The 17,437-nt window shown below is 43.3% G+C and overlaps 1 protein-coding gene and 1 long non-coding RNA gene across 2 annotated transcripts; one reads left to right on the top strand and one right to left on the bottom strand.

Moving 5' to 3' along the window:
* Window positions 1–1,245: 1,245 nt before the first annotated feature.
* Window positions 1,246–1,643, top strand: LOC115579654 (uncharacterized). Its single transcript, XR_003983709.1, has 3 exons — window positions 1,246–1,299; window positions 1,377–1,464; window positions 1,590–1,643. It is a non-coding gene; the product is annotated as an uncharacterized LOC115579654 (long non-coding RNA).
* Window positions 1,644–6,668: 5,025 nt separating this feature from the next.
* LOC115579675 (uncharacterized) lies at window positions 6,669–17,199 on the bottom strand. The gene is made up of 3 exons (XM_030413255.1): window positions 15,533–17,199; window positions 13,756–13,773; window positions 6,669–9,449 (listed from the first exon to the last, which is right to left on the bottom strand). Exons 1-3 carry the CDS (start codon window positions 17,197–17,199, stop codon window positions 7,697–7,699), a joined length of 3,438 nt encoding a protein of 1,145 aa, XP_030269115.1. The 3' UTR covers window positions 6,669–7,696.
* Window positions 17,200–17,437: the final 238 nt, after the last annotated feature.

Below are 17,437 nucleotides of genomic sequence, written 5' to 3'. Positions count from 1 at the left end.
CAAAACCATTCACAGAACTCACATCACTCAGAGTGAAATGTTTATAATGGGACTAACTGACACCGACAATGCACTTTGGGGTGCACTGAGACCTATTTTCATGCAACCTGGCTCTGCCAACCTGTTCATTCTCTCTGGACCATATTCACTGAGACACCATCCATGGTCCTGGACTGCAGAGTCTCCAGATACTCCCGTTCCCCCAAAGTACACAATTCCAGTCCTTGTCTCTCCAGCTATTGCTAAGAAAATAGTCTTTCAAAATTGGAAATCTAGAACATCTTGCCATTTCGTCCATTGGACCAACCTAATCTCAGAATTCATATCAATAGAAGAAACTGCAGCATACGAAAAGAGCAATATCTCTGCCTTTAAAGATATCTGGGATCCTTTCATAACTTTTCTACAAATTAAAAAGCAAATAAAATCCATGTATATTCCCATCACCCTATCTTCTCGCGTCCTTACCACTCCCTTCTCCCTTTCCGCCTCTACCTCCCGTTCCTCCCAAACAACTCCTTTTATCCACAAACTGAAATTCAGATACACTAAGGGCCTGTCCCAATTCAAACCCTAGCCCTTGATTTGAACCCTTGCCCTAGATTTTGCGCGTTCCCGTGAGGGGGTAGGGTGTCCCAATACTTTAGGGACAAGGGGAAGTGCCTATCCTCCCCTAAAAATGCCCCCTCGCCACCAAGTCAGCTCTGGACCAGGCTTGCGGGCAAGGGAGTATCCCATGATGCCTTGCGCGCTCAGCCAACGGCAATTTTCTGGAGCAAGATGGCGGCTACCGGTGGAAACGACAATTACGAATGTAAGTATATATTCGCAAATACCACTGAAAAAAAATGTGAAACGTGTTGGAATATGTTAGTTAGATGTATATGCAATGGACTGTTAAGTTATAGTTTTGAAAATCGTTATTTGACGACGTTCGTAAATATGCCGAGTGCTTCGCAAGAGTCTGCCCATGACCGGGGGTGTGTGTCTCGGTGTATACAAGCGGATGTTTCGTGCTTATCCAGGCTTCAAATATTCTTGATAACAAGGCGTAATGAGTACAGAGAAACCTGAGTTACACGTTCAGATTCAGAAGCTTAAACTCGCAAAAGTTACAGAAACCCCGTGGACACATATCAGGTCGTAGCCTATCATATTGAACATTGAAAACAAATGTCCTGTTCTCATGACAACTGTCTTTTCAGGGACTCAAGAGAAGACCTTTGGCCTCATCTGCTTTAGGGCAGCCAATGATGCCAGTTTTCTTAAAACTAAATTCGCCACCAAAAGCCTGTGGGAGTGAGTGACCAGATTGTACAAATCATATCTGATAAAGCTATCGACCCTAACTACATGCCCATAATATATGTTTACAGGCAAGCAGTGAAAGAGCTGGGCCTGGAGGGTCAAATCACCCACAAGCAGGCCAGCAAAAAGTGGGAATATTTAAAGAAGCTTTATAAGGTAATTATTTGCATAGATATGTTTCGTGTCTTTATCCTGTAACCTACAACTCCTATTACAAAAATCAATTTCACTGTGTGTGTGTGTGTGTGTGTGTGTGTGTGTGTGTTTGGTTGCTATTGTAGGACCTAAAAGTGCCAAGGACGGGCTCTGGCACAGACAGCGGTGAGAAAACTGTGTCAACTTGGCCGTATTATGCAGAAATGCATGCGATTTTGGGTGGAAGGCCAACAATTGATCCCCCAGTCATCGTGGCTTCCTTCAGGCCAGCTGAGGAGGACCCCACAACCTTGCTAATGGTAAGGTAAATGGAGTAGGAATTATAACATTTTCCAAAACTAGCCAATAACTTTACAAAATGATCTCAGAATTATTTTTGTCCCCAACAGGCCATTGTCACACCATATGCTGAATCCCCCTGGGAGGACCTACCTGAGTCAGTCCCAGCTTCTTCCACCAATCCTCCCACTACACCATCCACCACTCCAACCACAGCCACCACTCCAACCCCAGTCTCTTCCACCAATCCAGCTACACCATCCACCACCCTAACCGCCACTCCAACCCCATCGCCAAGAAAGAGGAAAAGGAATGCCAACCAGCAAATACTGGACTTCCTGCAAGCAGAATCAGCTAATGAACAGAGGAGACACGCAGAATCAGAGGAGAAAACAGAGAGGTTTTTAAATCTGTTTGAAAGACTCGTGGACAAAATGCCCGATAAATAGACTGGTTCTGTTAAAGTAGCCATTTTGTTAGTCATGTTCATTGCCATATTGTTATAAATTGTTCATTTGTTATTTATATTCATGGATTTTTTTTTATTGTTCTGTTATTTATGTTCAGTGTTCTGTTCTTATTAATAAACCTTTTCCAGCAAGTTTATGTGACTATCAATTGTTTTCACCAATCATCATACAAACAATGTAGATTATGAAAGAAACTAGCACTAACATGTTCTACAAATAATGTTTAATAGAGTTTTAAGGAATTGTTTCCAACTGACCAGGAAGTAATGGATTCTGGGAAATGGTATAAACAAACAAACAATATCCACTGACCTTTACATTTTGTTGAAATGTATAAAATGAAACATATGTACAAAATTAAATAGCACAAAAGAACATGTGCATGTAAAGTATTTACAATTTTTAACAGAATATTCTATTGAGGGGCTTGTGCATTGATCAATGCAGCAAGCCTGTCCCTTGTTGCATTTCCTGGTCTCTCGTGTGCCTGAGCAGCTTCTTGGAGGGGAGGTTCTGGGTCCAGGATGTCCAGTGCCACATCATTGTCTGGCTCCAGGACGTCTCCATTGTCCAGGCAGACATTGTGCAGGAAGGCACATGATGCAATCACCTGGGGTGCAAATGTAGGTTTGACCTCCAAGGCCCTGAACAGAGTTGACCTCCAGCGAGTCTTCATAATGCCAAATGCTCTCTCTACAATAGAACGGGCCTTTGATTGATGGTAATTGAATTTCCGTTGCAACTGGCCATTCACTGGTTCTCTGTATGGAGTGATGAGGGAGACTGGTGTCTCCAAACAAGGATACCCACCATCTCCCAGGATGAAGTATCCATTAGGTGGGTACCTTCTAGCAAGATAGAAAAAACTGTTTTTTAAAATGCGGGTGTCGTGTACTGAACCTGGATAGCCCACGAAAACATCCAGGAATTTGCCTGTATGGTCACAGAGGCCTTGCATGTTGATAGAATAAAACCCTTTGTAATTTAAATAGTCCAGACGATGGACTGATGGAGGCTTGATTCGCACATGACAACCTTCAATGGCACCAACAGCTTTGTTAAGGACTGGTGTCCCAGCAAGCTGTGCAAATCCATTACCTACAGTGTCCAGGTCTGCAGGCTTCGGGAAACTGATGGCTCTGTGTAGATTGTCCCAAATGAACTGTGCCACCCGGTGAACAATCCTGTGAATGGTGGATTTAGGAACACTGAAAACTCTTGAGACCACACGATAGGACAGACCATGGGCAAGCCAATAAACATAGATGAGGACTTCATATTCATGGCCCCAACCATGGTCTTGATCTCTCCTCATCAGACGCTGTAGGGAATGCATGGCCCGTCTAGACAGTCTGAAATCCTGTCTGGTCTCCAACTCGACATCAAACCACAGGCATAGGATTGGCACATCAATGTTCAATCTGCAGTATCTCACTGGGTAGTCACTCTGGAAAACAATGAACAATCCACATTATTGTACGACTCGTGGCCCAACAACACCAGTGTGATCTCCTCCATGATCAAGTAGCAGTACACATTCAACAATGTAGATTGGTGATATTTACAATGCTAACAATGAATGCAAAGGCATGAAACTATAATTTTTTCAGCCATATAAATGATTATTGATTGACCGATCAAAACCAGTAATGTATCATGTTTAATCATTTCACCATAGACTGGAAGCAAATTATACGATCTGAATGTGTAGGCCATCCTTAGACACAATGGTTGGTAGCTGAGCAAAGCGCCTAAAAGCGCCAGGATTAAACAAAACCACATACCTGAAACATTGCGACTATTGCGAGCAAACGGCGAATGCGTCTTCTGTTTCGGATATTTCTCCCCCGTTGATTTATCAGACGAAGATAAATCAACATAGCCCACACAACAGGCAGGATCTCCACTGGAACTGGCATTTTCAAACGTGAATGAAAACCAAAATAGTTTTGAAAATAGTTCTTCTTCTTCTTCTTCTTCTAGTTCGTCTTCTTCTTCTTCTTGTACAATTCATGCAGTTTGGACGCTGTAGTACTTCTTCTGTATGGTGGTTTGCAGTTCACAGGCAATGTGTATCACCGCCATCTACTGGACTGGGGTGTAATCAGACACGTCGATGATACGCGTGACGTAGGGAACACGTTCGCTACGTCAGTTTGCATACTAGTGGTGTCCCATTTCTTAGGGGGAAATCTTCCCTTGCACTTCCCTCATTGAGGGGACTTTACTGTGGAGGGAACTCATAGCAAGTGTTCTCGGAGCAAGTGAGAGAATTGGGACAGACCCTAACACTCACAACCATAGCACTACACTTCTCTCATGTACACACACCCACACGATCCACATCACATTCTAAATGCAGGTCAACTGCATTAAACTTTTTTTTGATTATTTGTGTTGTTTTTCTTGTTTGTTTTGTTTGTTTGCGTTAGAATGATTCAGTTTTGGAGCTGCTTAAACCTTTTTTTGTATACCTAAAAATAAAATGAATAAAGTTGTCGTCCCAAGGGGGGGGGGGGGGGGGGGGGGGGTGGTAGTGGGCCAAAAAAAGTGATCTCCACGGTCTGCAACAAACCTTCAATTGTATAAATGGGCAGAGTTACACTTTTATATGAAGCGGTATCTCCCTTCGATTTTTTATCAAAGGCAGCATAAGTTGTGACTCAGTTTCCTTCATATAACTTAGAAGGTAAACTAACAGTGTCTGTAGCAATGATAGGTACCTGTTATTGCCATAAGTAATAAACTATGTAGTGTTTGCAGCGCTTTTTTTCTAAATGCTGCACATGTCAAACTGATGGTTTGGGTATAATCATGATTGGCTTAAGATTTGTCTCTTTGCATCAGTTTTCTTTCTTAAGTTGCAGTGTGTTGACTTTTGAAGGTCCCTGTATAAAGCATTATATTAACCGAAAGAAGAGCAGATCAGAGAAGTCTGAAAAATAAACAGTAAAAAAACTATGTTTTTATATATACTTTTTTTCTCTATTGGACAAAAAAAATCTGACTTCCAATCACACATAGAGCCAGTGCTTTAAAGCATCCTGAGCTGCAAAATGAGAATCTGAGCCATAAATCATGATGGAAATTAATTGGGCATGTTACAAATGTACATACACATGCCTGTGTTTCATTTTACAACAACCCCTACATAGCAAAGTTGGTGTGGACGAGTGACGAGCCACACAGCCACAAACATTCGGCCCAGATGGTCCTTATCAGGTTGCCAGAACACGGTGCCCATGATGTAGGCCTTGGTTCTTTGCCAGGTGTCAGTTAGTTGTGCAATTGGTTGAAGTCGGACAAACTGAGCATCTCTGTATTTAGTATGTTAGCTAACATCTGCATCTGCTTGTGGAAAATCATTTCAAGTTATGTATTTTATGTTTGTCCTCTTTTTTACTTCTCTTCTTTACATTATTTGGACATAAGACATGCCCTTGTGATGTTGGGTGTTGTTGGCCCACCATGGACAGGTCGCTGTGATACAACCTTGTAGTTTTCAACTTAAAAAAAAAAGAAAGTGAACTTTTACCAGAGAAAATCAATAATGCGGGTGTGTCTAATTTCAATGAGACAGTTTCAATAAATAGTATGTTTTTTCTTATATATAAGATTATAATAAAGCACCAGGTTGACAGAGAGCATTGAGTTTGTCTGTTGTGTTAAATGAAGTTATAACTTAAGTTTAGGAGCTAGACCACGCCTCTCTCCCTCGCTCATTCACCACCTGAGCCATCAAACCAAAACCAACTGGGTCCCTTCAGCGCAGCACATGTGGTCAGAGTCATCGAGACGTGCGCTCATCGAGATGTACTCCCACTCTGAGTCTCAACCTCCGAGGTTCCTACATGGACCAGAAACTCTACAACGTTATACAATCCACCCCCTTCCTTTCATCCACCTACCTCGACCCCTCTATCTGTCATTCATCTTGCTGGACCCCTATCCTTCATCCACATTCCTTGACCCCTTTCCCTTTCATCCATCTACCTCGACCCACTTTCCTCATCACCCACCTACCTTATGTCCTAGCCATAACTCTCAGAACAATCACACGGACACGAGGCTGGCAGATAGTGGGTTTGTTTATTCCTGGACTGACAAAGCAAGTGCCCCTTTTCTTTCATATACCTACCTTGACCCCCTTTCCCACATCCACTTACCTCGATTCCCTTCCCTTTCATCCATCTACCTCAACACCCTTTCCCTTTCATCCACCTACCTTGACCTTCTTTCCTTTCATCCACCTACTTTGACCCCCATCCTTTTCATCCATCGACCTCAACACACTTTACTTCATCCACCTACCTTGACCCACTTCCCTTTCATCCATCTAAGTCAACCCCCATTCCTTCAGCTACCTACCTAGACCTTCTTTCCTCTCATCCACCTACTTCGACCCCCGTCCCTTTCATCCACCTACCTCGAAAATAAAGACAATTGAGAGCTTACTGAGTTTTTATTTGCTTTATTTGCTTTCTGACATTACTCAACACTTAAGTCATTCTTTTCAATGAGTACTTTCACTCTACTTTTAGTAGTTATTTTGATCACGACCTTTAAGCCATTACACAATTTAGTGGACACAACTTATTTTTTCAAATTAATTAAACATAAATGTACACGTTTTGTTCATTTCATGTTGATTAAACTGTAAATTTGTAGTTTAAATTTTCAGACAGATTTAATGTTCTAACTTGAAGCGTCTCCACTTGAAATGATGAGTAGGATGAATGTACTGTACAGAGTTCAATCAACAAATTAGAATGCGTTTCTACAGAAACATCTCTAGCACATTGGCAGACTTCCCAGCATGCACTGCTTGAGAGTTGAAACTCTCCTGAAACTCTTTTTCATCCTTTGTCTCATACTGTGTCTTTCATCCAGCAACCTCAACCCTCCTCCCCATCATCCACCTACCTCGTCAATGAAGACAGTTAAGAGCTTGCTTAGGTTTTATTTTCTTTATTTACTTTTACAACCTTGAAGTTATTACACAATTTAGTGAGCTCAATTTATCTTTTCAAAACAATTTAACGTGAATGTACAAGTTTTATTCATTTCATATTGACAATCACAGTAATAAAAAAAAATTATGATAATAAAATGCTACCGATGATAAAGGTTCATATTGAATTTATTCCTCACTTCATCAGTTTGTTGGAGCAGAATCTCAGCTGTGTACGAGCAGATAACGACTGATCTCCTGATTGATGATGATCATGTGAACTGAACTCATCATGAGCAGTGACAGCCTCTGAGGCTGAACACACACAGGAAGGAGCGCCGCCTGAACACACTCAAACATTTACAGAACAACAAGGAGACGGCAAAGTACCGCCCACAATGTTTGATTGACAGGTGATCTCTGTGCAGTGAAGAAATGACACAACAATCAGCTCTCAGCAACAATGATGGAAACACAAGTCTGAAGAAATGAAACACAGAATTTAACCCACTGACCCTGAAATGACTTCAGTCTATCTGAGTCTACAGAACTCAGCAGAGACTCCACCATAAACATAAAGTCCAGCATGGAGAGGCTGAGTGAATGTGGTCTGGACTCTGTGGAGGAGAGTCATGGTGTCAGAGACGCTGTAGAAGGACAGAATACCTGCACTGTGATCCAGGTACACTCCAACTCTGGAGGACCGAGGACCTGAGACGCGAGTTTTGACACTGTTGTAATAAAAGTCATAATGGTTTGTGGAAAAATATAACACCCAAGATTTGTCATTGTATCCAAATGCACATTCCTGTGACCTCTTTGCTCTGCTGATATTCTTGTATGCGACTGATACACCTCCTCCGTTCCTCTTCACCTCCCAGTAACAACGTCCAGTCAGACTCTCTCTGCTCAGGACCTGTAATTTGTCAGTGAATCTGTCTGGATGATCAGAATAACACTGTGGTTGACTCACTCCTGTCGCTTTTCTGTTCTCCTGAGATAATAACAGATATGTGTTTGCCGTGTTTGGATCCAGTGTGATTTCACGTGAATATCTTAAGAAGTCAGTTCTGGTCTTTGGTTCTGGTTCTGACAGTAAAACATCCACTTCAGTCTCTGTCAGTGAGATGTTTGTCTGTTTCTCTCTCAGGACGTCCTGTAGTTTGTCTCTGAGCTCTGACACAGCTGCTGTCACATCCTCAAAGTACTTGAGAGGACGGATCTTGATGCTGGATGAGTGTGTAGACTCACTGAGTGCTGACAGTGAGGGGTAGTTGTGTAGAAACTGGTTGTGATCCTCTGTGTGTGAGAGCTTCTTCAGCTCAGCGTCTTTCCTCTTCAGCTCAGTGATCTCCTGCTCCAGCTTCTCCTGAAGCTCTTTGACTCGACTCACTTCAGTTTCCTGCTGGGATCTGACCTGCTGCTTCACATCAGAGCGTCTTTTCTCCATGAGACGGATCAGCTGGGTGAAGATCTTCTCACTGTGCTCCACTGCTTTATCAGCAGAGTGATTGATGGCCTCCACCTCCTGTTGAAGCAGCTTCACATCTTCCTCTCTGTCCTGGATTCTCTGCTGGATGTTGTGTCGACTCCCCTCCAGCTCTCTCTGCCTCTCAGTCCTCTCTGCTGCAGCTGACACTGTGTCGTGGCCTTTATGTTCTTCCACAGAGCAGAGATAACAGATACACTGCTGATCAGTACGACAGAACATCTTCATCACCTCATCGTGACGAGAGCAGATGTTCTCCTGGAGCTTCTCTGACGGCTCCACCAGCTTGTGTTTCTTCAAAGGAGCTGATTCATAATGAGGCTGCAGGTGTTTCTCACAGTAAGAGGCCAGACAGACCAGACAGGACTTTACTGCTCTCAGTTTTCTCCCAGTGCAGACATCACAGGCCACATCTTCAGGTCCAGCATAGCAGAGATCAGCAGGAGCAGCTTGCAGTCCAGTCTTCTTCAGCTCCTCCACTAAAGCTGTTAACATGGTGTTTTTCAGCAGCTCAGGCCTCGGTGTGAAGCTCTTCCTGCACTGAGGGCAGCTGTAGATCCTCTTCTCATCCTCTGTGTCCCAGTGGTCTTTAATACAGTTCTTGCAGTAGCTGTGTCCACAGGGAGTAGTCACCGGATCCTTCAGTAGATCCAAACAGATCGAACAAGAGAAAGTCTCTCGGTCCAACTCAACTGCTTTCTGCGCCATTTCACCTCTCAGTACATCGACTGTGCGAGTTTTATTTCCTGATAACAGAAACTGGGTGGAGCTTTTGTGTTTGTGCAGTGAAGGAATTCTGTCAGCTCAGTTAAGCTTATCCACAAAACTGAAGGGGAGGGAACAAGGAAATGCACTGACAGAGTGGAGCTGCTGTGAGAGGAGGAGGAAGGGGAGGAGGACTAAGAGGGGGCGGTTATCAACTTTGGTTCATTCCAGGATGAGGAGCGGCTCTGTGGATCTGAACTCTGTTTCTCATTTACTGCATGTTTCATGTTGTAAATGTTCGAGTGTGTCTGCAGTCAAGTTTTCGTACAAATGTATTTTGAATTTGAACCAAACTTTGAGAAAATCATCCAAAGAAAATAAGCTTGTTTTCATCCACGAGTTAAACAGCAGCTGGCACAGATTCATGAGGGCACAAGATGACGTCATTAAAGGAGCAGTCTGTAGTTTTAGTGAAGAAATGTTAATGAAAAGAGAAAGATCTTCATTGGCTGATTATTTTTCAGTCTAAACAAACTTAATAATCAATCTCTCTTTGTTTTCATGACTGGATGAACTGAATAAACAAACTGACCTTAAAGGACAACACAATTTTTAATGTGTTACTGTGTTTTTATGTGGCGGACCCTGCCACCTTTCAGCTCTAGTTGTTTGCTTGTTAAAGTCTTTTTTCCTGAATATCTATAAGTATAAAACAAAAAATAACAACGCCCAGTCAACATCTTGCCACATCTCTCAGCTTTAGTAGAAACATCAAATCTTCCTTCAATAGTTTCTCAGTAGAGCTGCAATAATTCATTGATTAGTTGTCAACAGTGAAATGAAAGCACAATTATTTTGATGATCAACTATCCAAATCGGTTTGAGTGATTCCTAAATAAGTCCAAATATCTCTGATTTCAGTTTGTTAAATGTGAATATGTTCTGTTTCTTTCCTCCTCTGTGACAGTAAACTGAATATCTTTGGGTTTTGGACAAAATGAGACATTTGAGAACAAAACACTGATCAACATTTTTCACCATTTTCTTACACTTAATAGACCAAACTACTCAGTTAAAATGTGAACTTGTCTATCTTTTTTATGACCACCAACACCAATTTATAACTCATACATTACAAAATCATTCACAGAACTCTCAACTCAGAGTAAAATGTTTATAATGGGACTTTGCAATCCACTTTGGGGAGCACTGACACCTATTTTGATGCAACCTGACTCTGCCAACCTGTTCATTCTCTCTGGACCACAGTAACTGAGACACTATTTACAGTCCTGGACTGCAGAGTCTTCAGATACTCCCGTTCTCCTAAAGTACACAATTCCAGTCCTTGTCTCTCGAGCTATCGCTAAGAAAATAGTTTTTCAAAATTGGAAATCTAGAACATCTTGCCATTTCGTCCATTGGACCAACCTAATCTCAGAATTCATATCAACAGAAGGAACTGCAGCATACAAAAAGAGCAATATCTCTGCCTTTAAAGATATCTGGGATCCTTTCATAACTTTTCCACGTGCGTTCCCATCACCCTATCTTCTCCCCTCCTTACCACTTTTCTCCCTTTCTCCCTCTACCTCCCATTACTCCCAAACAACTCCCAACACTCAACACTCACAACCATAGCACTACACTTTCTCTCACATACATACACACACAATCCACATCACAATTCTAAATGCAGGTCCATTGTAAAGTTTCAAAATTAAAACCATTTTCTCTCTAGCCCAACAGCTGGCTAAGATTCTGATTTCAATTGTCTCAAAAGTTTCAAAAAGTCTTGAATGTACATCTGTCTGTCATAATCTCACTCTTCATTTCCACGTCTTTGCTATGAAATTGCTTGTTCTTATCTGTCTGTCGGTCTGTCTGTCTGTCTGTCCGATCCAGTTTGTTAAACTTTTTTTGGGTTTTTTTCCTGTTTGTTTTGTTCTGTTTTTTTAATGGTTTTTTAAAAATATCTATGCTTGAAAAAGAGTCCTCCAAGTGTGTGTGTGGGGGGGGGCAAACCTTCAATTGAATAAAATGGGCGGAGTTACCCTTTTATATGAAGCAGTACCTCCCTTAAATTTTTTTATCAAAGGCGGCATAAGTTGTGACTTTCCCTGTCAGGTTCCTTCATATAACTTAGAAGGTAAACTTACAGGCACTGTAGCAATGATAGGTACCTGTTATTGCCGTAAGTAATAAACTATGTATTGTTTGCAGCGCTTCTTCTTTCTGAATGCTGCACATGTCAAACTGATGGTTTGGGTATAATCGTGATTGGCTTGTAATTTGTCTCTTTGCATCAGTTTTCTTTCTTAAGTTGCAGTGTCTTAAAATCTCAAGGCCCCTGTATAAAGCATTATATTGACATAAAGAAGAACAGATCAGAGAAGTCTGAAAAATAAACTGAAAAGACAACAACAAAAAAACATAGTGCTTTTTTATCATTTTATTTTTTTTCTCAATTGGACAAAAAAAATCTCACTTCAAATCTCATATAGAGCCAGGGCTTTAAGACACCATAAACTGCAAAATGAGAATCTGTGCCATAAGTCACAATGGAAATGAATTGGGTATGTTACAAATGTACCTGTGTTTTATTTTACGACAATTTCTTCAGATTTTGGGTATTATTGGCCCACCATGGACAGGTCGCTGTAATAAATCCTTGTAGTTTTCAACTTAAAAAAAAGAGATAAAGAAAAAAAGTGAACTTTTACCAGAGAAAATCAATCATGCAGTTTCAGTAAATAATGTGTTTTTTTCTTTTTTATAAGATTATAATAAAGCACCGGGTTGACAGAGAGCATTAAGTTTGTCTGTTGTGTTAAATGAAGTTATAACTTAAGTTTAGGAGCTAGACCACACCTCTCTCCCTCGCTAATTCACCACCTGAGCCATCAAACCAAAACCAACTGGGTCCCTTTAACGCAGCACTAGTGGTTAGACTCATCGAGACGTGTGCTCATCGAGATGTACCCCCAGTCTGAGTCTCAACCTCCGAGGTTCCTACATGGACCAGAAACTCTACATTATACAATCCCCCCCCTTCCTTTCGTATACCTACCTCGACTCCTCTATCCATCATCCACCTTACTCGACCACTCTATTTGTCTTCCATCTTGCTTGACCCCTTTGCCTTTCATCCATCTAGCTTGACCCCCTTCCCTTCATCCACATTTCTTGACCCCTTTCCCTTTAATCCATCTACCTCGACCTACTTTCCTCATCACCCACCTACCTTATGTCCTAGCCAAAACTCTCAGAACAATCACATGGACACGAGGCTGGCAGATAGTGGGTTTGTTTATTCCTGGACTGACCAACCAAGTGCCCCTTTCCTTTCAAATACCTACCTTGACCCCCTTTCCTTCATCTAATTACCGTGACCCCTTTCCCTTTCAACTACATATCTCGACCCCTTTCCCTTTAATCCATCTACCTCGATTCCCTTCCTTGTCATCCACCTATTTCAACCTTCTTCCCCTCCATCCACCTACCTCAGCCCCTCTATTAATGATCCACCTTACTTGAGCCCCTTCCCTTTCAAACACCTTACTCAACCCCCTTTCCTTCAGCCACCTACCTCAGCCCTTTCCCTTTCATCCATCTACCTCAATTCCCTTTCATTTCAACCAGCTAACTCGACCCGCTTTCCTTCATCTACCTACCTTGACCCCAGTCCCCGTCATCCACATACCTCGACCCCCGTCCCAATCACCTACCTACCTTATGTCATAGCCAAAACTCTCAGAAGAATGACACGGACACAAGCCTTGCAGATAGTGGGTTTGTTTATTCCTGGACTGACCAAGCAAGACCCCCTTTGCTTTCATATACCTACCTCGTTCCCTCTATCCATAGTCCACCTTATTTATCCCCCTTCCCTTTCATTCACCTACCTCGACCCCCTTCCCTTCATCGACCGACCTTGACCCCTTTGCTAAATTGAGTCACTTTCCTTCATCCACCAACCCAAACCACCTTTCCTCCATCCACCTACCTCTATCCCCGTACCTTTCATCCATCTACCTCAACCCCCTTTCCTTTCACCCACGTACCTCGACCCCCGTCCCTTTTATCCACCTACCTCAAACCCCTTTCCTTCATCCACTTACCTCGACCCCCTTTCCTTTCACCCACGTACCTTGACCCCCGTCCCTTTTATCCACCTACCTCAACCCTCGTTCCCTTCATCCACCTACCTTCAACCCCCTCCCCTTCATCCACCTACCTATACACCCATGCCTTTCATCACTCTACCTCAACCCCCTTTCCTTCATCCACCTACCTTGACCCCTGTCCCTTTCATCCATGTATCTCGACCCCCATCCCTTTCATCCATCTACCTCGATCCCCTTCCACCTACCTTGAACGCCTTCCCCATCACCCACCTTATGTCGTAGTCAAAACTGTCAGAAGAATCACATGGACACGAGGCTAGCAAATAGTGGGTTCATTTATTGTTGGAGTGACCAAGCAAGACCCCCTTTCCTTTCATCCACCTACCTCGAACCCCGGCCTTTTTCATCCATCTACCTCAACCCCCTTTCCTTCTTCCACCTTCCTCGACCCCATCCCTTTCGTCCATTTACCTCAACGCCGTTTCCACCAGCCACCTACCTTGATCCCGTTCCCTTTCATTCATCTACCTCAACACCCTTTCCATCAGCCATCTACCATGACCCCTTTGCCTTTCATCCACCTACCTTGACCCCCCTTCCCCTTCATCCACCTACCTCGACCCTCATCCCTTTCATCCAGCTACCTCAATTCCCTTCCCTTTCATCTACCTACTTCAACCCCCTTCCCATTCATCTACCTAGACCTTCTTTCCTTTCATCCACCTACCCCGACCCCTGTTCCTTCTTCCACATACCTTGACTCACTTCCCTCTCATCCACCTAAGTCAACCCCTGTTCCTTCATCCACCAACCCAAACCACCTTTCCTCCATCCACCTACCTCTACCCCCTTTTCATCAGCCACCTACCTCAACCCCCTTTCCTTCATCCACCTACCTCGATCCCCTTTCCTTTCACCCACGTACCTCGACCCCAGTCCCTTTCATCCACCTACCTCGACCCACTTCCCTTTCATCCACCTAAGTCAACCTCCGTTCATTCAGCCACCTACCTCGGCCCCCTTCCCTTCAGCCACCTACATCGACCCCCTTCCCTTCATTCACCTACCTCGACCCCCTTCCTTTTCATCCATCTTCCTCTACTCCCCTTTCATCCATCTACCTTAACCATCTTCCCCTTCATCCACCTACCTCAACAATAAAGACAATTGAGAGCTTGCTGAGTTTTTATTTTCTTTATTTACTTTCTGATATTACTCAACACTCAAGTCATTCTCTTCAATTAGTACTTTCACACTCTACTTTAAGTAGTTATTCTGATCACGACCTTTAAGCCATTACACAATTCAATAGACTCAACTTATCTTTTCAAATTAATTTGACGTAAATATACAAGTTTTATCCATTTCATGTTAGATTTTAAATTTGTAGTTTTCATTTTCAGACAGATTTAATGTTCTAACTTGAAGTGTCTCCACTTGAAATGATGAGTAGGATGAATGTACTGTTCAGAGTTCAATCAACAAATTAAAATAAGATTCTACAGGAACATCTTTAGCACATTGGCAGACTTCCCAGCATGCACTGCTTGACAGTTCAAACTCTCCTGAGACTCTTTTTCATACTTGGACAACAACATAAATGATGGAAACTTTCTGATTGTTTTTAACACATTTTAAGATGAATCAGGGTTTTTTTCACAATAATGATAAAAAGCTAACAATGATAAAGGTTCATAATGAATTTATTCCTTACATCATCAGTTTGTTGGAGCAGAATCTCAGCTGTGTACGAGCAGATAACGACTGATCTCCTGATTGATGATGATCATGTGAACTGAACTCATCATGAGCAGTGACAGCCTCTGAGGCTGAACACACACAGGAAGGAGCGCCGCCTGAACACACTCAAACATTTACAGAACAACAAGGAGACGGCAGAGTACCGCCCCCAATGTTTGATTGACAGGTGATCTCTGTGCAGTGAAGAAATGACATAACAATCAGCTCTCAGCAACAATGATGGAAACACAAGTCTGAAGAAATGAAACACAGAATTTAACCCACTGACCCTGAGATGACTTCAGTCTATCTGAGTCTACAGAACTCAGCAGAAGCTCCATCATCAACATGAAGTCCAGCATAGAGAGGCTGAGTGAATGTGGTCTGGACTCTGTGGAGGAGAGTCATGGTGCCAGAGACTCTGTAGAAGGACAGAATACCTGCACTGTGATCCAGGTACACTCCAACTCTAGAGGACCGAGGACCTGAGATGGGAGTGGAGACTTTGTTGTAATAAAAGTTATAACTGTTTGTGTCACAATCCAACCCCCAAGATTTGTCATTTTGTCCAAATAAACATTCGTCTTTCTTTCCTGCTCTGCTGATGTTCTTGTATGCGACAGCTACAGAAACCCCTGCTCCTGTCCGTTTCACCTCCCAGTAACAACGTCCAGTCAGACTCTCTCTACTCAGGACCTGACCCCAGTAAGTGAACCTGTCTGGATGACTAGAATACGACTGATGTTGTCTCGTGTCTGTTGCTTTTCTGTTCCCCTCAGATAATAACAGCCATCTATGTGCTGTGTTTGGATCCAGTGTGATTTCACGTGAATATCTTAAGAAGTCAGTTCTGGTCCTGGGTTCTGGTTGTGGCAGTGAAACATCCACTTCAGTCTCTGTCAGTGAGACGTTTGTCTGTTTCTGTCTCAGGACGTCCTGTAGTTTGTCTCTGAGCTCTGACACAGCTGCTGTCACATCCTCAAAGTACTTGAGAGGACGGATCTTGATGCTGGATGAGTGTGTAGACTCACTGAGTGCTGACAGTGAGGGGTAGTTGTGTAGAAACTGGTTGTGATCCTCTGTGTGTGAGAGCTTCTTCAGCTCAGCGTCTTTCCTCTTCAGCTCAGTGATCTCCTGCTCCAGCTTCTCCTGAAGCTCTTTGACTCGACTCACTTCAGTTTCCTGCTGGGATCTGACCTGCTGCTTCACATCAGAGCGTCTTTCCTCCATGAGACGGATCAGCTGGGTGAAGATCTTCTCACTGTGCTCCACTGCTTTATCAGCAGAGCCATTGATGGCCTCCACCTCCTGTTGAAGCAGCTTCACATCTTCCTCTCTGTCCTGGATTCTCTGCTGGATGTTGGGTCGACTCCCCTCCAGCTCTCTCTGCCTCTCAGTCCTCTCTGCTGCAGCTGACACTGTGTCGTGGCCTTTATGTTCGTCCACAGAGCAGAGATAACAGATACACTGCTGATCAGTACGACAGAACATCTTCATCACCTCATCGTGACGAGAGCAGATGTTCTCCTGGAGCTTCTCTGACGGCTCCACCAGCTTGTGTTTCTTCAAAGGAGCTGATTCATAATGAGGCTGCAGGTGTTTCTCACAGTAAGAGGCCAGACAGACCAGACAGGACTTAGCTGCTCTCAGTTTCCTCCCAGTGCAGACATCACAGGCCACATCTTCAGGTCCAGCATAGCGGAGATCAGCAGGAGCAGCTTGGAGTACAGTCTTCTTCAGCTCCACTAAAGCTGCTAACATGGTGTTTTTCAGCAGCTCAGGCCTCGGTGTGAAGCTCTTCCTGCACTGAGGGCAGCTGTAGATCCTCTTCTCATCCTCTGTGTCCCAGTGGTCTTTAATACAGTTCTTGCAGTAGCTGTGTCCACAGGGAGTAGCCACCGGATCCTTCAGTAGATCCAAACAGATCGGACAAGAGAAAGTCTCTCGGTCAAGCTGAACTGCTGTCTGAGACATTTCACCTCTCAGTACATCGACTGTCTGAGTTTTTCTTTCTGATAACAGAAACCTGTCTGAGCTCTGATCTGATCAGTGTTTGTTAAGTGAATGAGGTCAGTCAGCTGAGTTACACTCATCCACAAAACTGAAGGGGAGGGAACAAGGAGATAGACTGGGAGCGGTTATTGACCTTAGGTTCACTCCAGGACGAGAAGCGACTCTGTGGATCTGAACTCTGTTTCCTCATTTACTGCAT

This window comes from Sparus aurata, chromosome 4 (genome assembly GCF_900880675.1).
Source record: "Sparus aurata chromosome 4, fSpaAur1.1, whole genome shotgun sequence".
Taxonomy (NCBI): domain Eukaryota; kingdom Metazoa; phylum Chordata; class Actinopteri; order Spariformes; family Sparidae; genus Sparus; species Sparus aurata.
The sequence above is the reverse complement of the archived record's forward strand: the minus strand, read 5'-3'. Positions and strand labels throughout refer to the sequence as shown.